We start from the raw sequence: 22,592 nt of genomic DNA, 5'->3' as shown, positions 1-22,592 counted from the left end.
TGCATTTAAAGTGAGTAATTGTTAATTTGAACAGCCATCACAAAGGTATCGTAATAAATCCTCTTGATTCACATTGTAGATAACTCTAACACATTTTGGAGGGTTGGACATGAGTGGACTCATGAACACATGCCAACTACCAAATTCCCCTCCAAAGGTGGGGTGTGGATGCAACACCACTTAACAGAATGGCATATAGTTGTAATAATAATATTACAAATGGATGCCTACCTTGTGATTTTCGTTACCTAGACAGGCACCTATTTTATATAGCAATGTTGTTCAGGGGAGGCACCCAACTGAGGTTGCTTTGTTGCCTTGGTGACACCTAGGCAAGTACCTAGTCAATGCCACAACTAAGTTAAACAGTCATATCAAATACATAGGAGCTGATTTTAGATAGTATGACCCAAAAAGAAAACATGGACAGAACCAATGGAATGTCTTGGAAAGGAGGAATCTGTAATTCAACAATTAATATGAAATCAACCCCCTTCCCAAACAAATTTTGATTTGTAGATTCCTACCTCATCAAAGATAAATCCGTATGAAAGCACAATGGTATTGCAAACTTATTTACATGTGTGTGCCTTTTTAAAAAACTTCCAAAACAGCTTGTGGAACTGGTAGGTGAATAACACAAAGTTTAACCTATCAAAGTATTTTGATTCATTAGAAAGAGAACATACAACACTAACATTGTGGTCCAACACCAAGGGTTAAAAGGGGTGTTCTGTAATGTGGATGGGAAATTGGTGGGTGTGGACTGGAAAGGGGTGTTCTGTAGTGTGGATGGGAAATTGGTGGGTGTGGACTGGTCCACACCACACCCTGTGGTAGGGACCAATCCACATCACACCACAATCCACATCTGTTCTGAATTGTGGACATAGACTGGATCAGTCCACACCCACAGTGGCATTCTGTAGATATGGTGTGGACCAGTCCACACCACACTTTTTGATTCCATGTATCTTATATACAATTTATGAAGGATCTACACAGTTAATCATAAACATCTAATTTTTGCATTTTATATGATAAATATATTAAAAAAGGCATTAATAAATTAATATTAATTTTCAAAAAACAATAATAAAATAATTAAAAAATATATATTTTAAATATTTGAAAATATTAATTTATTAATAAAAACATCAAAAATTAAAAAACTAAGTAAACTAATTAATAGTTTATTGATAAAAATATTAAAAATAATATTTAAACAAGATTGAGCCTTGGCAAGTGGACCAGTGGAGGAGAGCTACGGCGGAAGAGAGATTTGGTGGTGGAGAGATGCGGTGAAGGAGAGCTTCAACAGGCGGTGGAGACCTCCAACGGTAAAATGTGAAGCAAAAGCAATAGGGTTTCAGGGAGAGTGTGAGCAGAGGATCAAAGTAAACTGTGGATGGACCCTAATCACGAGAATTGTCCGTTGCCACTAAATTGGGGTTTGGATGGGGCTGGTCCACAATATAGCATGGACTGGTCCCGTCCACAGCCAACCGAATAGGGAGCTCATCCCATGGACCGGACCAAAACGGTCCATCCACGAGATGAAAACAGAACCGAACACCGCCTCAATTAGCAAGGAGGAAATTTTACAGAAAATACATGCCTGCGTGGCAAAATCAATCTTCAAACCCCCCTACTACCATCTCCCGCATCTCAATAGGCATACCATCAAACAGTTTTAATGATCGAATAGCGCATCCATAAACAAGGATGAAAGAAAAATATATTCATATTTAAATGATCACGCAGCTATTCTAATCGAGAAAAAACTATACTACGTTATTACATGAGAAACGTTCAAGAAAGAAGAAAGAAAGAAAGAAAAAAAAAAAAAAACTTTCGGGAGAATTAATAACATCATCAAAAAGTGCTGAAAATCTTTCTTGGACGGATCGACTTCTACCAGAACTAACCACAGCTTCACTTTGGCTGAATTTCCAATAAAAACCAGGATACATTTTACGAAATTCAAAAATGTTACGGGATACGAAATTCAAAAATGTTACGGAATCAAATCCGATCATAAAATCTTAAATTATCCAGACCCAAAGCTGTACATTTAATCCTTCAAATCAATCCAGTATAACGACTAAACCCTAAATCAAACTAAAAGAATGCCAACGTATGAATGCAAATATAAAAATCTTCCCACTCAAAACCAACGGGCCACCTCCACATTCCAGCCATGAAACGAATAATCTCGAACCAACAAGCATGCACATAGATCGATCTCAACCAAGATATATCTCCACCGTAATGATAAAAATATTATCTATCGTAATGATTAGAATTAGTTAAGTTGTACCACTGAAAACAACAGAAAGATCAATACAGAACGCCTTTAAACCACGAGATTATATACAGGCACTGATTCAAACAAAGATCGAGTGCAGATGAAACAGAGAACAAGCACAAATTGATTAGAAAAAAAAAAAAAAAGCACCTGAATGATGAAGATAGCCGATGATCACTGGTTATGAAAGAAGACGATGAAACGCAAGAGCAATAACGTTTCTGCCTTTTTAGGGTTAGGGTTTCCCAACTCCTCGGATCCCCGCCGTGGAGTTAAGGAACGCAACGCTAGTGGAGATGGAGAGAGAGAGAGAAAGAGGAAGAGGTTGGGAAAGAAGAGTGTGTGTCGATATATATGGCTACGGTTGGATCGGCAACATCATTATTCGGATAGATCCGGCTCCCGGATGTAGATCAATCGGATGCGGGTTACAACTTAAAGCCAAATCAATCGTGGTACGATCCGATTTATTTTGGATCCCGTGAAGGAGAAATACTACAAAACTTACTCAAATAAGCTCGTTTACTTTAGCCGTCGATGCTCCAAGCAATGTTTTGAAAACCGATTCGGATGTCGAACCGTTTTTTCCACCGGTCGTAGGTTATCAGTTTGACCGGTTGAATCGAACGGTTCAGACCATATCATATTATTGCATATATATATATATATATATATATCAGTAATAAATAATATATAAATATGTTACATATATTATTTTATATTTACTTTATATTTTTTAATTTTTATTTATAAACAAATATTAAAAATGCAATTTGAGGCCAAAAAAACACCATAATCGGAAACATCAAAGTGCAAAGTTTATGGTCTCCGAAAGTTTGTATGCATTGAGTATGCAACTTGTGACCCGATCACCAGGTCGAATGAATCAACGATCGAACCACCTAGGTTGAATGGTTCTTGACCAAGTCAATGGTTTTTTACCGTCTAGTAGGTCTTGACTAAGCCGGACCTAGAATCTTGGTCGGGTGATGGTTCGTTTCCTATTATCTTTTATTTCTTAAAGAGGAATCTTACAACCTTTTTGTTTTCCAATGATACCTCAAAACACAAATAAAAATTCTAATATATGATGTTAAAATAGATATTTGATAAATTTCAAAATTCATAATTCATAACAACATTCTCTACATTCAAAATTCAAATAAAAAAAAAAGTTCATCTTATTGTACTTTCAGACTTAGACATTAGAGCAAACAGACAGGCTCTAACTTTTTTCTAACACTTACATTTGTAAGGGCATTACTTGGTGTAATAGTAAAATCTTGGGTTGACAAGTGTAAGAATGTGAGTTGTGGTCACTCTGTGCCAACAATAAAGATGCGGAGTTTTGACCATTAAAATAGTAATTAAGAAAGAGAATGCCTACACTAAAAATTACATGACTTGTTTATGCATAATTGCTGAGGTGGAAACAATGGCTTAGAGAAAGAATCAAATTGGATGCTCAAATGACAATGTCAACTATACTTCTTCATGAGTCGTCTCGGCCTTAGCTTTTACCAAATTTTGAATGGACTAGCCTAAAGCACAAGCCCAAAAATAGTAAAATGTTGATGGACCATGATCTAATGTCGATAGGTTGAACATGATGCCGAGGCTATTCTCAAATGTTTGTTAGATCGAAGGTATTTCTCTTCCATGGAAACTCTTAGCCATATTGGAGTGTTGTAAACATCTACTTCTTGGCTACTTGAGGATGTCAGTCGTGTATGCTTGGGCTTGTAGTTGAACAGTTTACAGTAAGGTTTTTAAAACCCCCGGAGAACGAACTGGTTAGGGGTTCGGTTCCGCTCTTACAAGAAAAAAGAAATAAATAAATAAAGGTCAAAACCATTAAACGGTTTGAATGGTTCAACTGCCCGGGTCAGTGATTTGTTGACTAAATCAACATTTTTTTTTTTTTGCAAATTTTCGGTTTTGGAGAAAAATGGAACCGGTCACCTGACCGGTACCTGGCTTTTCCAATCTGACCGTTCGGTCCGATCTGGTTTTAAAAACCATGATATACTAGTTCTTAGTTTTTCCAATCCGACCATTCAGTCCAATCTGGTTTTGAAAACCATGGTATACCTTTTTTTAATTTTTTAAGAATTATAAGAATGGTATTTATCATTCCCAAGTTTTAAAATATTTAAAATATATGCGTATCAATATATCCATTCATATGTAAGTATACCAATAATACGGGTGTATCATATCAATATTTTAATCATTGATTGTAAATGTTTTTACGGTTATGAATGAAACAAGCCTAATAGCTATTACTTCATAAAAGAAAATGTATTTTCCTCACATATGTTCAGTAATTTTAACAGAACTTCTGATTAGCCATTATGAGGAGGGAGAAAGATTCAAACAGGGGTAAGGGGAGAACATACTTTGCCGTGCCCCAAAACCCAAATACAAAATAATACACAACCTCACCATTTCAGCCCAATCCAAATAAATAAACAAATAATATACACTACAAATATATATATATATATCCACACTTTAAGAACAGGATGCTGTTCATGGTCTTCTCTAAGGAACTTAGCAATGCCTCATTTTCCTTCACTTGAATATAAGAAAATTTTAATGGAGACTTTGGATCAAATCTCGCTGTTATCAAGATTGTGGATTTATAGGTAGGGGGAAGGATAACCTATAATCTCCAAAAAGGCCAAGAATTGAAAATAATCTTCAAAGGTCCATTAAATTTGCAATTTCAATTAGTTCTTACTTTTTACCTGAGAACTGGTTAAGATGGAAAAACTTTGGCTGTTTAAAAAAAAGGTTCAATTATGTTATGGAAAAGATATATACCTGAAAAAATAATTAACCAATAAATTAGAATCATAAACGTGATAGTGAACCAGGTGTTATTTATCAAAATTCACGGGTGAATTTTGATTGGTCAAAACTCTTTCCATATCATATCTTTTTCGTATCATAGATTTTCCCTTAAAAAACACATTATCAACTTGTCTAACTCAAGTCAATTATTGTCTTTTAAACTAAAACTATGGTTTAAAAAAACCGATGCGGAAAGAGTAACAAACAAAACCATTTTATCCATCGATTCTTGGGTCAAACGGTCCGAGTCTGATCCAAACCCCGGTCAAACAATTTTAGAATTTAAAATCAGACTTAGGTGGAGTTTGATTGCACTTTTCATACTTCTGAATCTGAAAATGTTGCTTTTCATACGCCACCTTTGTTTGGTGTTGCATATGAAATAGGGTTTGAAAAGTTTTTTCATATCTGAAATTTTTAGACTCAGGCCCGTCACTTAACATTCTCAAACGCGTTTCAAACGTGGCCTAAAGTCAAAAATACCCCTCCCCATTCGACATCTCTCTCGTCTTCATACAACTCTCTCTCTCTCTCTCTCCCCGCCCTGTCTTCCCGCCATCGCTGTTGCAACTTGTAACAGTGGTCTCTCTCTCTCTCTCTCTCTCTCTCTCCCTGTCTTCTTTCACCACCACCGCCGATATTTTATTAAATATTAAATTTTTTATTATTTTTACTTGTATTATTTATTATTTATTTTTATTAACTAGTAATTTTTAATTATTTTATTAATTTATTTTTTTAAATTTTATTTGTGTAAATTATTAATTATTTTAATATTTTTATAGGCATTAATTATTTTTTAATTTTAATCATTTCATCTACTAATTATTAATTATGAATTAATTATTTTTATTTATATTGTTTCAATTTTATTTTGAGATTGAAAATTATTTTTTATGAGATAATACAAATTGAACTCAATATTTCTAAATAATATATTATAAGAGTAAAATAGTAAAATAAGTAAATTTCAAATGATAAAGGATTGATCTAGAAACAAACTTATAGATTCAGACTAAACCAACATTGATGGTAAATATTATCTTATAATAATATATTATAAGAGTAAAATAGTAAAATAAATAAATTTCTAAATAATATATTATAAGAGTAAAATAGTAAAATAAGTAAATTTCAAAAATCATGACTAAACCAACATTGATGGTAAATATTATCTTTCCCACACGCACGGTTGCGTATCATAAAGAAAAAGCTATACAACAGGTAAAGTTTTCCCTTTTCCTAGTTAAGATTATCTCTTCCCATTGAGTAGTAAGGACACCACTAAAGTTTTCAAGTATTAGTCAAAGCAAACCTTTCATTTTCATTTTCAGAGGTACAACCAAACGCACTGAAAGAGGACAGAGGATGACCACTTACCTAAATAATTCCATACATAAAGCAATAATGCTTCATATACTTTGAAATATACCCATATCACTCACAGAAACTGGGTCAATGGAATCCAGACACAAATACAGTCCATCCATCCATCCATCATAAATGGGTCAATGGAATCCGGACATAGACACAGTACATCCATGAACCATCCATCAGATAAGGAAGCATGCCGTCCTTGGTGAAAGTGCTTTTGACCTTTAAAATAAAATTAAGTAGTGTTTATGAAGCGTGTCCTTTGGTAAGAATGTTCCAATCATTCCGTAATTTTATTTTGTTTTTTTTGCCCTCAATTCTAAAAAAATGGCATTATCACTGATCGCAGAACTAAGCCTGGGAACATGCGCAGGTGGTGAGTTACGGACACGGGACATCCCATATGAATCTTGATTCCTTCCCTTATCTATATTAAGATTTTAAGAGACACTTTTGATGTGGCACTTGCTAAGGCTCGTGAAAACTTCAGCTCGACTCAAATCGAGCTTCGAGCTTTTTATTATATTTATTTAATAATCAAGTCGAATTTGATTATTCTGAAATTCGGCTCGTTATGTTCGCTGGCCTAACGGGCTTATATATACAGTTACGTATACATCAATCTATATTATCCTGTATAAATATATATATATATATATATATATACCTTTTTCATAAATTTTATTAGTGATATTATTTTATAATTGTGGTCCCTTATACATAGTGGCAATTTCAGAAATGAAAAAACCCTTTACCTTATTCGACCTACCTAGACCCACTTGATCTCAGACCTCAGTCTCCTCTCCTCTCCTCTCAAGCTCTCAAAGTCTCAGCCTCTCACCACCACAGCTCTCTCACTCTCACAATCTAGCTCTCCTCTGTGACTCTATCAATCTGTCATCTCTCCTCTCCTCTCAATCTCTCAGTCCCAGCCTCTCATTGCAGCTCTCAATTTCTCACTCTCACTTGTAGAGTCGCAGTCTCTCGCAGATCGCAATTGTAGGTCGCAGGGTGCAGCCTCTCACAGTCACAGTCACAGAGAACTTGTTCAAATCGCTGAAGAGGGACAGATTTAGGTTTACTTTTTTTTCTTCGTCTTCTTCTCGTTCTGTTATGGGCTTGGGGTCTTTTTAGTTTTTTATAATTGGGACATAAACTTGAAATACCATTTTGGGTTTAAATGTTTAGTAAATTAGTTCCATTCCTTTTTTTCCTGATATTTCGAATTAGTTAATGTTCATTTTTCAATAACAGAGGATCCTTGTTTAGTTTTTTATAGTGATACTTTTCATTAACAGAGGAATTAGCAAATGTTCTTTTTAAGAGACAGTATATTAACAGAGGAATTATATTCAGCTGACACTTGTTTATTCCACTTTTTTTTCCCGAACAAAATCTTGTGTCATATATGGTTCAGGCGTTTAGCTCTTTCTACAAGTGCAAGCTAAATAATTGTATTTGATCTCACGTGCTTCAGAAATAACAGTGTTTTCAGAAAGTTCGAATTCGAGCTCGAATAAGCTCAGTTCATTATCGAGCTTAGCCAAATCGAACTTCAACACAAAAATTTTATATTCAAGTCGAATTCCAGTTTCCGTTTTTAATTCAAATCGTGCTCCAGCTTTGCATTTTTTTACCAAATCAAGCTTGAATACTCAATTATTTGGTTCGGCTTGACTTGTGTCTACCCCTAGGTTCAACAAAATCGTAAAATCAAACCGAATTAAGAAAACCAAATCAAACGATGTAATTAATTAAATTATTAGTTTGATTCATGGTTTTCAAAAATCGGACCAGACTGGATGGGGTTGGACTGGTCAGGTAATTGGTTCAGTTTCATCCTAGATAACGGTTATTGGCTGTTATTTATTTATTTTATTTTTTAAGTTACAACAGGCCATCTGTTCGAACTGGATGGTTAGACCGTTTGACCTGTGAACCGATCCCCAGAATAGTTCCCTGTTCAGTTCAGTTTTAAAAATGTTGGTTTGATTTTGATTTAGTATTTTGTACAAATTAATGGTATCAATTCAGTTTTTGATTAACCTAAAAGAAAATTTGGCGATTAATCGAACCAATCTATGTGACATATAAATAATATATATATTAAAAATATTAAAAATATAAAAATTAAACCGATCAACTAGATAACCGATTAGTTTCAATTCATGATTTTTGAAAAACCAATGGTATTGATTTGATTTCAGAAAATAATACATAATTCGGCTAACGGAACTATAAACACTCATAACAACTGCTGGTCCATCTCCAATTAATTACAAGTTTACAACCATTAGCCATGCCTTTTATGGGGCTGTCAAGTAAAGCTGTTACATAATTGTATCAAATTTGAATTTGAGAAATTGTATCCATTCAATAACCGGATGGGATATGGATTAAGTTTAGCAAATTTGTATTCACCCGGTTCAAACAGATTCTTACAATCTTGTATTGGGAATATCTCTCCATAAAATAAAGCACATAAGTAAAGTTTGTTGGGCACTGACTCAAGTTGAATTCCTTTTTGCGTTAGGTGATAGAACAAGGTGTAATACACATTACACTTTTTTTGGATGCTTTATTATTCCTTTATGAATAAGAGAAAAGCTGCACTAACCTTACCACAAAGAGCCTACAGTTCCATCAACCAGAGAGACTGTCAAATGACTAAATCAACCACAGGGTCATCGGCTCATCTCAGATAGATGGCCAAACAGTTTTCATAATTCTATTTTCTTACATTTGAGAAGGATATTCTTTTTGGGGCTGATGATTCATTAAATCAGTTGGCCACTTGGCTTCCCTCCTTACGAGGGGGAACGGGTTCAAATGCATATCGAATTGGGCTCAAGTTCTAATGTATTTGAACTCAAGTTTGAATTTGACTCATTTAATAATCAAGCCAGTGAATTGGGTTCAAGTTGGAACAGCTCTTGAAAAGTTCGACTTTATTGCCACCTCTAGTATTTATTGAAAACTTGATTTCAAAGCTTAAAAAAAAACCTCAAATTCTTGTTTCCCTCTCATATTTACATGGCATTATTTATGGAGTGTTAATCTAACATGAAAAATAAGAAACATTTAAAGTAATATCCGATCCGACAACACAAACAAAAAGCATTTAAAATAAAAATTTTTAAATAAACATTTAAAACAATAAACACTCCATCTATAAACGTCCAGAATACCAAATATATAATGAACGATTGTGAATCACTGGTTTTAGGGCAAATTAATTGTAATGATCAGTATAGCCCATAGAACAGCTCGGCTCCGTCAATGATTGGAACCAGTGGCAGACATCGATTGTTGGTTCCATGAATTGCAAAAGAAGGTCAGCAGTCGGTCTGGTCGGTGCAAAGTTCCATACTTCCATTACAGCTCCTGAATGAATCCTGAGTGTATACTTTTCCCAAGTTTCCAGAAGCCACCAGTTGGATTCAACTTCTACATTATTTTATTTATTTTCATGTGACAGTGACACTCTCAGTGCTTTAGCCACATGCCCAGTAGGGCTATCATGGTACATGACACGTAAAATAGACCTTGGAAGGGATTCTTTCTTCTTCCTTAGCAAAAGCGTATCGACATTGCAGAAAAAGAAGTGGAAGATCTACAATACATACATAGTCAACAGATATATTATATTTTTTATTGTGCTTTCAAAAACAAACTAAAAAAAGAAAAGATTCCTTTATTGTTGTAAATTGTAATTAATTTAGTGCAGAAGCTATGGTATGTCTTGTGTCCAGACTTTGGGCTGAATATAAAAAACCAAAATGTTCAGTGGATCATGATTTTAGTGGTTATGAACAGGGCTTCTGGATGGGCCAATATGAGTTTGGTATTCCACGTAATAACAACTTACACATTGACATATCTCAAAATTATTCCTAAGTCCTTACCCTTCCGTCCACCGTACAATTGGGATAAGGTCTCTACTAGATGACAATTTTATCTCCCTCGGTCTCTCCTTCTAAGAATCTCAAATCATCCATGAAATGCAAGCATCAACAAAGTTAAGACTTAAGACTCAAGAAACATCAAAGGGCCCACGAACACGTCAATAACCCAAGGTAGGCCAGGCTACGGCTGTCATCTCATTAATGGGCTGTGTTCATTGTCCGTAACCTTTCAATATATGAAAAAACTTCTAGTTCTTTATTTTTTTATTTTTTTATTCGGCCAAAGTTCATCCAAAATTTGACAGTTGTCCAAACGATTTACTCCAAGCTCTCATGCCAGAAAAATAAAAAACAAAAAAAAATAAATGTAAAAAATTCTTCAAGTCTTATATATGGGATTATAGATGTTACCAAACACAGATTGATTTCTCAACTATTTTAGACTGCATTTAGCATTTATTATTTTAGCGATTTATTTCTTTTTTATAATTAAAATATCTTTATAAATGCTGAAATTTTTATTATAAAAGGAAATAAATCTTTAAAGTAAGGAATGACAAATGCAACCTTAGTCTGTTGCTCATCATGTGACGGCTTGTAGAATAGTTCATATTAGTGGGGACACTCCACCAAGCTGGCTGCACTCATTTTTAAATATTTTATTTTTAATTATCAGAGAAAAAAGGGTTATATTAGATAAGGGTAACTTTAGGTCTAGTAATATATTTAATAAATTTTTTAAAAATAATATAAAAAAGAGACAAAAATACTGTTCATCTTCTTCTAGAGTCACCCACCGCTGCCTCCAGCATATCTCCCATTGTCGTTTCCGCCTCCGATTATCGTCTCCGACGATCGAGAAAGTGTCGCTGATAGTCGGACACTGGCAAGTAAAAACAGATCGGATTACCCTAAGCCCTTCACTTAAGTAACTCATTACCCTAAACTCCGGCTGTCTCTGCCAAGACAGCATGGGTTGGGTCCATGGATACGTGACTCCTCCTTTATTGGAATAAAGACAGAAAGTCTTCTCTGACACCCCTTCCAATACCCCACGCGATACCCCCACAGGTGTAGAAGATGGAAATGAGTGATGATGATTCCTTTCCACTGCATCTGTTAATGGCCCTTGTGATCTTTGGACACAGAGAAACACCATTACCAAAGCCAAAACAAAGATCCCACTCAACAATATAGATGATATCACTTTTATCGGTCTCCGGCCAGACACCAGAGTTCCCTCTTGTTCAACTTCATTGTGCAGAGGGTTGTAAGGGTATGACACGGCACGTTCGAGGTCGGGACAGGTCCGGAAGGGATCGGTGTACACGGTGATGCTGGATGTCGTGACGGTGATGGCGATGCTGATGCTAATGGTGATATTCCTACTAGAACCCACCTATTGTGCATATATTTATATATGTTTGAAAGAGAGAGAAGGTCGATGAATTAGACAGTGTGTCAGATAAGGAGGTGGTCTGCATATCCTCATTCGTCTGATGCATCCACCTTTTCCTGAGACTGGGTCTATGGGCAAGGTGTTCTGTGGTTGGTTTATTTTCGTGCTTGATTGGAACCGAGAGAGACACAGTGTGTGTGTTCCTATGCTCGGGGCATGTTTGCGTTATCGGGTTTTTAGACGGCAGCCAAAGGCGGAAACGACAGTCGGAGACATGCCGGAGGTGGCGAGCGGCTCTGCTACAAGAGAAAAAAAAAAAAAAAGATGAATTGTTACTTTACCGCTTTTCAATATTATTTAAAAAAAGTTAATTATTTTTAAAATTTTATTAAACATGTTACTTTTATTTATATTAATATTGAAGCCCAAAAGTTGCCCTTTTCTGAAATTTATTCGTGCCTATTTGGAAGGGCTGAACAGTTGCGGCAGCGGGCCTTGGTTTTCCGATGTGGGTTACATACATATAGCGTAAAAGTTATAAACGAATAGCCCAGTGCACAAGGTTCCTGTCAATGTCGGGTTTGGGCCTCTAAAGGGACAGATATATGTAACTTTACCTCACTAGTCACTATATAGCTTCTATCAGGGATGCTCGCACCGTTTGCGTAGCATTAAAACGCGTCACGCATCTTTTAGTTCGTACGTTAAATTAATGCGTGCAAAATGAATTAAATGGAGTCTATCGATTCTATCCTTTACGTTCCGTTCTACTTCCCGCTCGAGACTCGTCGGCTCTCGCCAGTCACTCTCATTCTACTATTCTATTACTTTTCGTTTTTTTTTATTCCCGACCCAGTGCAGGATCGAAACATAGAATATTTTTCTCTTCCTTCAGTTAATTCTTTGATTTTTCTTTCTGGGTGTCTGATAAACGAAAAGGAATCAAGAGAACATTTGGTCAAGAAGTAAAACGAGGGTCATTGCAAGACCAATATTGAAACCGGATCATACGATCAAAAGAAAGACATCGACACCGAAAGAGATTCCTCCTCTTCCTCCTTGGGACATGGCTTCCTTTCACACACCCTCCCTCTCGTACTTTTCATCACTTTCATCACCCGTATTTCTTACTTCCACAGCCTTTGATGTATGACATCTCGACAGAGTCCGAAATAACTTAGGTTTTTCTTCGACCGCCGGTATTAACAATCGCCGGTGAACGGTGCGAGCATGAACTGTGCTCTGATAGAAGCCGGACTCTGTTTGTACATAAAGTGCCTCATTACGAAAGGGACAGATGGACAAATGCATGCAGTCCAAATCAGAAACTATAATGGAGCAATCCAACCAACCATTGCACCAAGGTCGAATTCGGATTTTGTTCTCATAAAATTCATCTTCACATCATTCTCACTGCCCTTGCAGCTGTGCACTTGTGCATAATTGTATGGTTTTATTCATGGAGATATTTTTAATGCACGGCTGCTATGAAAACAGTGAGAAGATAAAATTCAAATTCTCCAATACAGCTGTCAGTCAGTTATTTAAAAGGCTGTCTGCTTCAACCTCTTATCTTGAGTGCTTCAATACAGCTAAATCATCATAATCATGCATCTGATTTCTGAGTTGAGCTCTCCTGATATTTTCACCAAACATAACTTTTAAGCTATATGTATGATTATGACTTATGAGGCCTGCCTCCAAAAGCCAGCCAGAATTATTATTATTTAAATCTAAGATCTTATTCAATTGAGGTCTTTTAAACCCAAAGCGTAAAGAGGTATGCTAGCAGGCATTGAGGGGGGTTGGTCAATGGGACTGCATCGCACTTCAGACATTTTAGAGTCCTGTGTCCGCTTTCGAGTTTTGACCATTAAGGCTGCATTTGGATGCGGTTTCGGTTTTATATGCATTTAAAAAGAGGGTATAATTATTATCATCGTAAAATTATATTTCCATTGAGTTTTGAGTGCATTTGGATGGAGTTAGTTTTAAACCTCATTAATTCTAAAATTTTTAATATAAAAGCTACATCGATTTTATTGATATAAAACTTTACATTCTTTCACTCATCAACTCTAAGAATCAATTGTGGAATTCTTGCAGTTTTCACAAAGGATAGTAGCCGACGTCAAGCTAGCCATTGAGAGCATGGCGCAGACTAGCAGCTGAGCTGACAGGCATCATAACATTAACGTGGGCATTGAAGTTCATTGATCGAATCCTTTGTGGCGCTCACTGCACCAGCATGCCTCTTTTGATTCAAAGAATCGACCGTTATTTTCCTCTGAAATGCTAGCAGGCAACTGTGAGCCGCCTGGCCAACGAGCGGTGTGTAGAGAGGACAGGGGCTACCTGCTACCAGGACCAGGCACAGCAGCCAAGCTGTGTGCTAGCTTTGGATTCTTTGTGAGCGTGAAAAACGGATTAGTATCACTCATGATCTTGGTGTCATACCCAATTATTCTGAATTGCGTGAATGTACAAGAATGTTTGCATTTCTATACTCGTACTGTTTTAACAATGTCGTCAGAGTTGGCCTAGACAGAAAAGCAGAATGCTCAATGGGTGATTGGTTTTATTTAACCAGTTAACCAGCTGGTTAGCTTGTTCTGGCTGTGAACTGAAAACCAATGTTTTCAACCCACAGCTGAACTGGCTTATTGAACTAATTGGCCTTTAATCTGATCAGCTTTTCAGTTCAGGTTCCCTTTAGGCGTGGGTTGGGTAGGGCCAGTCCTTTATTAAATTCCAATAGACTCCAGCCCGATTTAGTTAAATTCTTCAGATAGGGCACGACTTGCAGTCCCAGTCTCTTTTGCCCTCAAAACTATTTATTAAAAATTAAAAAAAAAAAAAAGTGCGACTCAGTCAATAAAGCGGTGATAGCTACTTGGATCTACTATTTCTGTTTCAACCCAGTGGTCACAGGTTAATTATTGATAACAATAATTCTCATTTATCTCATTTTTTTAACATGTTGAATATGTAATATTAGATATATGTCCAGTTTTTTATAATTTTATTTATTTATTTATTTATTTATTTTTAAATTTTATTATTTGATTTATGACATCATAAATTAACCTATTTGACCTTCACGACTGAACTGAATGCTGACTCAATGGATCCAGTCTCAGTCTAACAATACTGGTTTTAATGATTTATATTGTAGTTCTTGTAACTTAATTTTTTTTTTTTTGGATTTACCAGACCACCTTAATACCAGTTACCAACTTACCGCCAAAAAAATCATTCTTGCACAATCGTCACTTGAAACAGAATATATATATATATATATATATTACAATCCTCACTTGTAGTTGTAGACTTGTAGTATCACACTATCACTTACAATGAGTGGTGGCATCTGCTTGTTCTTATGTGAGGGAGTGAGGGCTTACCATTGGAATACTGTCTGGTAAGTGGTAATGAACAGATTGAATTCTATGTGAAGATAATCTTCAATGAAAGCTGCAAAGGACCTTGTTCATTGCCAGGTTTGGATATTAAACATGCATATTGTTAACTTAACTTTATGAAGCTACAGTACAAATCATTAATTCATAACTAAGATCAATGAAAACCAAGATGGGTGGGTGCAAAACTGAAAGTTCGAGGCATCCACAAAACACTGAATTCGATGGCTGCAAGCCTGCAACCATCCCACCTAGACCTTGGATATCGCTCACCATATGTGTCTCCAAAACGGTGAGATCATAAGCCGATTCAGGTACCACTGCATCTAAATGTGCACAAATGGCTCCCATATTGGGAGATGACATCAACCAATCCTCCATAGCCTCCAACTGCCATAACCTGATCATCAGAGCCCAAGGCTCCATGGTAGCATGAAGTGAGCCAAAGTTGCAAGTACTTATATTTAGAATGTACAATCAGTTCAAAAAAATGAAAGAATATAACCATCGTCAAATGACTTCAGCCAAAGGAAGAAACTCTAGGACAAAAATTTTATGAATTTAGTTAGGTAACTCTCTTAAATACAGTCTAACAACAAAAGAGAAGGAAAAGATAGAGAATTATAACCTAGGAGGCAAACCATCAGACAGGAGATAACATTTAGTTTAGTGACTTGGAGTTTTTTTTCCCTTTCTTCTTCTTTAGTATGATGGACTCACATTGGAGTCCCGTGCCTCGTAATTGGTGTTAGATTTAGTTGACTTATCTTTTACCCATCCAAAAAAGTAAACATCTAATATAAATATGTTCCCTATCCATTTATCACCACAGTGATTAACATCATTTAGGCTACATTTGGCATTCCTTATTTTAAGGAGTTATCTCCTTTTTGCAGTTTAAAACTCAGTGTTCATAGGGGCATTTTAACAGCAAAAAGGAGATAAGTCCTTAAAAAGAGGAATGCCAAATGCAGCCTTAGAAGGCATGGAGTAATACGTCAATTATTACAAAAGCAACTCGTATTGAAACCAAAAAAGGGGTATAAGAGAACTTGATAAATATTGAGCAAAGACAATAATTTCATCAGCCATTAAAAGCAAATTCTGAGAATTCTGTGTATTAAAGCAATTGTCAAACTTTCCCATGGCATAGAGAAGAAAGAAATGAATAAGAGAATTACAAAAACAAAAACAAAAACAAAAACAAAAAAAAAACCGATGACAACAAATAAAATGCTCAATAATCCAAAGAAAGTTAAACCAAAACATACTCCTGAATGATGCAGGGAGATCGAAAATGCTGACTGAGGAGCACATTGTATATGTGAGAGAATTATCCCATTTATGTCAAAGCGACTGAGTTTAGGCTCTGCTCCAACTACTAAAATCTGAAGATTGAAAAACCAAATGCTTAGAAGTGACCAAGAGAAAGAGGAAGACAGACAACTGAAGGTGGCAAAATGAATTTGTCAGGGAGATTAGAACTTTCAAATACAAGAAACTTATAATATAAAATCATCAGAGCTTAGACACTTCAAATAAAACATGCCTTAAAATTTTCAAAAAGATATTTATATTATAATGGAAATGAGTTTATGTGCAACTCCCCGGGACAAAGAAAACAAGGCCAGTGACAGTCCAAGACTCCAAGCCCAGAAAGGGGGCTCCCTTATACAAAATATACAGAACTAAAATCTAGCTCATAAAGGACGGATCTAGAAACAACTCACTCCTCATCAAACCTCTAGCAAGACCATCAGTAGTTAATCAACGGTCTTGGCATTCAGAACCTAACCATAGAGGGAGACTCAGCTAACACTTTAAAATGGCTAGGAAGACAAAAAGCCAGGCCATGGAGACTCAGTCACTTTCTGGCAGAGGCAAGGGATCTACTGGCAGCTTCAAACACAAATCTGTGATGGATTCCAAGGGAACTTAATGCTTTTGCAGATGGATTAGCAAAAATAGGTGCTCTTCTAAAAGTTCTGTACCGTGATAAGATCCCTCCTGTGTAAAATTCAGGGGTCTGCTCCCTATTTGTATTGTTTCCTTTGTACACCCTCTTGTGTACTCTTTATCTTTTCCTAATGAAACCAGTTAACTTTTCTCAGAAAAAGACCATCAGTGGTTAAATAGTGAATCTTAAAGACCATCTGAACGAAGGATTCAATCTGGCTACCAAAGATAATGCCTCCCCAATCTGATAACAGGGTCATCATGTGCCCCTAGATTAATCTTCTACCATTCAATTGCAACCCAAGAATTGCCCTTAAAATCTCTCAGACGCCATGGCAATTGATAATTGGAGGTTCTGAAGAATATGATTTGATTCCATTCCAAATCCAGTTAGTCAAATTCAAATTGGAGTTGGATATCCTAAATATGCAATTGAATTCAAAGTACCAATACACCTTCCAGCATATCAGGGTGCACCGATACTTTGAACCTTGGTAAGTCATTTTTATAGGCATCCATCCAATTAAAAGCAAAAAGGAACTTTAGATGACTAACATTACTCAGGATGAACTCCAACACAAGGTGTGGCGTAGAGCTGCCTTGAGCTGCAGAGTGAACACATGGCAAATCCAGAAGGTCCCCTGTCTAGCTATATGATTGATGGTTTGATAGGCCACATTATTCCTTCGTGTGGCAGAAATATGTCAGTTTGGTTCATCTATGGAAGGACCTCATACTTTTTCCATTTTTAGTATATGAAAAATACATAAAGTTGAATTCATATTGGGCAAGTTCCACAACCCAACCTAATCTGTCCTAGAATTTTGTCACATTGGCCAGGTTGGTAACATTGGTTGAGCTTGACCCTATTTGCACCCAGGTGTAAGTACCCTCCAAGGACTATGAGAAATTGGGAATATTTTGTAACATTGGCTTCAGAATCCTTCATGAACCCAATGCTTTCAACACTTGACAAATATCCTTCATATTATTGCCCCATATTAATATCCGGCCTATGTCTGGCCTTTCCTAACTAAAGGACCTAAAGCCTACATCAATGGGATCTCGAAAAGAAAAGGTTTGATTTTCAACCTGTGGCAAGTGGAGGCTGAAATTTGGTCCACATACTATGTTGGTGATAATAACATAACTATTTTTCTGTTTAGAAGATTCCTGGGACATTTAGACTTTTTCACTAAACAATCCAACTAGAAGACCTGCTTTATGTGTGAGAGGCTGCTATTCTGCAAAAAAAAAGTGCAAAAGTACCAAAAAATAAGTGTTTAATTGTTAGCTTCTGATGTTAAATGTGAAGTGATATGGATACATTAAATAAATTAACATCCTGCTAAGACTGGTTTTAGTATACTTTTCAATTAAAACAGACACCACAAGAATATTGAAGGACTTACTTGATTGTCATCAAATAATATGTCCTGTTTGGGGGAAGAAGTGGCAATCCTTGAAATCCACTCACATGCATGAAGATTCCAGACTGATAAAAACCTTCCACTGCTGCAAGCCTGGAACATGCAAAATAGATTAAAGCTACCATTAGAGTCTAAGTGAAAAGGCAAGAGAGGCAGAAGATCCGCTAATTCCTAATTTTAAGTTTTTAACCATACATGGAAAACCATTATTAGAGTAATACCTCTACTAATAAATGTGTTATTTTGCCCCTACCACGTTTGTGGGTAGAGCAGGTAGATGAGTTTTTCACTTTTTTGTTTAATGCATTTACTAATATGAAGGCAACAGATCAAGCTTTGACTTAGATTTTCAAATCTTCTCTCTGTTATCAAACAAAGAAAACAAGAAAAAGAAAAAGAAAAAGAACCTACACACAAAGTGCTATAATACACTTCTTGATACATACAATATAATAGCGTTGGAATGTTTTCCTTTATGTTTATGATTGTATTCTGCTTAGTTGGGGCCTGTTTGGTCTGGTTAAAATAGCCTTTTTTTTCCTTCGTTCATGTACTTTGACTACAGCAGGGGCATAAGGGTCTTTTCCCTTTTATTTATGGTCGCCCTATATAATAACATAAGCTGGCGCCGCCAGACAGATTAAAACTCTCTTCTCTCTCTCTTCTCTTCTTCCTTATTTCTTCTCTTCTGCTAATATGGTATCGGAGCGGTTCTACTGGGTCTGAGAGCAGATTGAACTTAGTTCTTTCTTCTTTACCTTGCTGTCTTCTTCAACTGGTATCAGAGAAGTTGACCTACGACTGGTACAAGATTGCTTTACCTTTTTTTTCCCTTTCTCTTGGTCGTGTACCAATAAAAACCCTATGAAACAAGACTGCTGAATGCAGTCAGAGGAATTGTGAGGTTCAGACCTCTTTTTCTGTCGATCGTGTGATCCTGTACCTGAGATTGGGTTACTTGTAGGTCACGAATGACCTGTTTTTACCAAGTTTTGATGTGACTTCACAGCTTTGTGATCTCTCCTAGTAGTTGGTGTGCTTAGGTGATTTGGAAAATTGGTGAATTGGGACTGTTAAACTTGTGCAGCGCTGAAACCAACCTAATTTTTTTTAAGAGAATGGGAGCTGGTCTGTGTTCAGATTGTACCCAGACCAAAGTGTGTGCATGTGACCACACCTCTAGTGTGTTTTTTGGACCTTTTTGGGTATTAGGAGAGATCTTAAGGTGTGTTGAAACTGATAAATGTTCTTGAATCATGTCCTCTGAGAATTCTGTAACTTATGGGATTTCAGGAGGTCAAAATAGAATGAGTGGGGGGATAGATATGAGTTTCCCCATGGCTGTAATTCCCTTTGATGGACTAAACTACCTTGAATGGTCTAAGGGAATTAAAATTTACATTACTACTAGGGGAAAATAGGGTATATCAATGGTAAAGTGAAGGAACCAAAGTCTGGAAGTGCTGAATATGACAGGTGGGACCAGGAAAGTAGTATGGTGATGTCATGGCTCTTGGTTTCCATGCTACCACAAGTAAGGAAGACATTTATGTGGGCTGAAACAGCTTGTGAAATATGGGAACAAGTGAAATCTACCTATTCAGAGCAGAGGCACTATGCAAAGATATAACAATTACAAGCTGAATCCGCCACCTGCAATAAGGGGGAGAGGAGTCTCTCGGTGTACTACTCAAATCCGACATCAATATGGAAGGAACTAGATCATTATCAAAATGTGAATTGGAAGTATGACGAAGATGCAAAGACCTATAAGTCACTTGTCTCCCAACAACGAGTAATTGCTTTTCTTTTGGGGCTCAATCCTACATACGAGTCCATGAGGGTACAAATCTTAGGAAGTAAGAATTTACCTTTAGTTTAGGAAGTTTATGCCTTAGTATCTAAAGAGAGTAGAAGAAGTGTGATGAATTGTACAGAGGGGGAGATGGTTGCACTAGCAGTCCGAGGAGGTACAAATTCAAATGTCGGAGGCCCTTTCAAGAAGGGCGATTCGCAGAAGAGAGTAGATGACAAAGACAAGCTTTGGTACACCCACAGTCAGAAGTCCAGGCACACTAGAGACACATGTTTGGAATTCCATGGCAAGCCTAAATGGGCTCAAGAATTGAGCAAGAAGCCAACCCAACAGAGTCAGAAGAAATATAACTCAGCAAATGTGGCATCTCAAGAGACTAGTCCCATGGTACCCCAGGAGCAACACTCCGGTTCTAACCCCAAGGAAGAAATTATCAACTCCTTCCATGACCACTTGGAATTATATAGCAGGACACTTCGCCAAATGGATTATGGCCCTACTCCTACCTCCTTTGCGCCTACATTAGGTAACACCACCATTGCTTTCCATGTGTCATCGCATACATCTGATTTCCCTTGGATAATTGACTATGGAGCTTCAAACCACATGACTGGTAAGTCAACTTTATTTCAGGTATGTAACCTCCTCTCTCGGAGAGATAACATGAGACAAGTTGATGGATCATTCTCCACCATAGCCGGTCAAGTCAACTTTATTTCAATCACCTTCTTTCCTTCTTTGTGTGTGTTTCAATATTTGGCCTCAAGAAAGACGATTGATAGAGGAAGCATGGTGGATGGTCTCTATGTGTTGGAGAACAAAGCCGGTCTTGTGGCTACAAAGTCCTTAAGTTCATCTGTGAGAGTCATGCCTACTTATGGCATAGTCATGTTGGTCATCTTTCGTTCAAGTCTTTAAAACTTATGTTTCCTGAGTTATTTAAATCTTTGTCAGTTAGTGGGTTACAATGTCAGACATGTCAATTGAGCAAACATTGTAGAAATATGTTTCCTTTAAAAAATAAAAGATCTGAATTTCCATTTCATAATGTCTATGCTGATGTTTGGGGCCCTGTTACTCTACCTTCTAAGACTGGATATAAGTATTTCATTACTTTGATTGATGACTACTCTAGATATACATGGGTTTATCCTATGCGTTCTAGAGATGAAGTGCCAAAGATAGTGAAAGATTTTCAACACATGATTTTTACTCAATTCCAAACAGAGATTCATATTTTCCAGTCGAATAACGCAAAGGAGTACTTCCATAGTGATCTGATGGAGTTCTTTGCTTTGTGTGGATCTCTTCATCGGAGCTCTTGTTTTAGGACACCCCAACAAAACAGTGCTACCAAAAGGAAAAATCGTCATCTTCTCAAAGTAGCTCGTGATTTATTACTCCATATGAATGTTCCGAAACGCTTTTGGACGGATGTTGTTATGTCTGATGCACATCTCATCAACTGTATGCCATCTCGGTTACTAGAGTACAAGGCCCCACATCAACTTTTGTTTCCTATGCCTCCCCTGTCCCCTATTCCAATGCGTGTCTTTGGGTGCCATTGCTTTGTTCATGACTTGTCCCCTTCTCGTGGTAAGCTCGATCCTCGTGCCATTCCTTGTGTTTTTGGTTACCCTTTATCTCAAAAAGGTTACCATTGCTATGACCCTACCTCATGCAAGTACTATGTCTCCATGGATGTATCCTTCTTTGAGAGTCGGCCTTTTTTCTCGGTTTCTCCTCAGGGGGAGAGTAGGGTTGAGGAGAAACACACCCAGACTTGGACTCAATTACTTCCTCTTCCTGATCCTCCTCCATTTCATGTCTTCTTTCGCCTCCATAAGAGCCAATAGAGTTCAAGAGTCGTGGAACCTAAAACTATGCAACCAATATCATCAAATTCTCTAGAGGCAGATCCTCCTCATTAGCCAAATACATTTATTCCCATTGATATGCCTGAACCTCTTGATATTGATTCCCTTGTTATTAATGATCTTGATGTTCCTGTTGCTAAGAGAAAGGGTATTTGATCTTGTACTACTAATCATCCTATCTCTTTGTGTCCTATGATCATAATTCACCTTCATATCATGTGTTCCTTTCCTCCATTGACAGTGTTTCTATTC

At 36.7% G+C, this 22,592-nt stretch overlaps 1 protein-coding gene across 1 annotated transcript in view; it reads right to left on the bottom strand.

Moving 5' to 3' along the window:
* The window catches only part of LOC148842290 (uncharacterized), a 59,619-nt gene that overhangs the window by 5,193 nt on the left and 31,834 nt on the right, over nucleotides 1–22,592 (bottom strand). Inside the window, exons 11-14 of the mRNA XM_088957823.1 lie at nucleotides 18,630–18,740; nucleotides 16,567–16,649; nucleotides 15,381–15,661; nucleotides 2,459–2,485 (exon numbers count right to left, since the gene is read on the bottom strand). Coding sequence (XP_088813949.1) covers nucleotides 2,459–2,485; nucleotides 15,381–15,661; nucleotides 16,567–16,649; nucleotides 18,630–18,740 — 502 coding nt within the window. The remainder of the gene's footprint in view (nucleotides 1–2,458; nucleotides 2,486–15,380; nucleotides 15,662–16,566; nucleotides 16,650–18,629; nucleotides 18,741–22,592) is intronic.

This window comes from Nelumbo lutea, chromosome 8, assembly GCF_056320005.1.
Source record: "Nelumbo lutea isolate HS-2025 chromosome 8, American lotus-T2T, whole genome shotgun sequence".
Classification (NCBI taxonomy): Eukaryota; Viridiplantae; Streptophyta; class Magnoliopsida; order Proteales; family Nelumbonaceae; genus Nelumbo; species Nelumbo lutea.
This window is presented reverse-complemented; position numbering and strand designations above follow the sequence as displayed.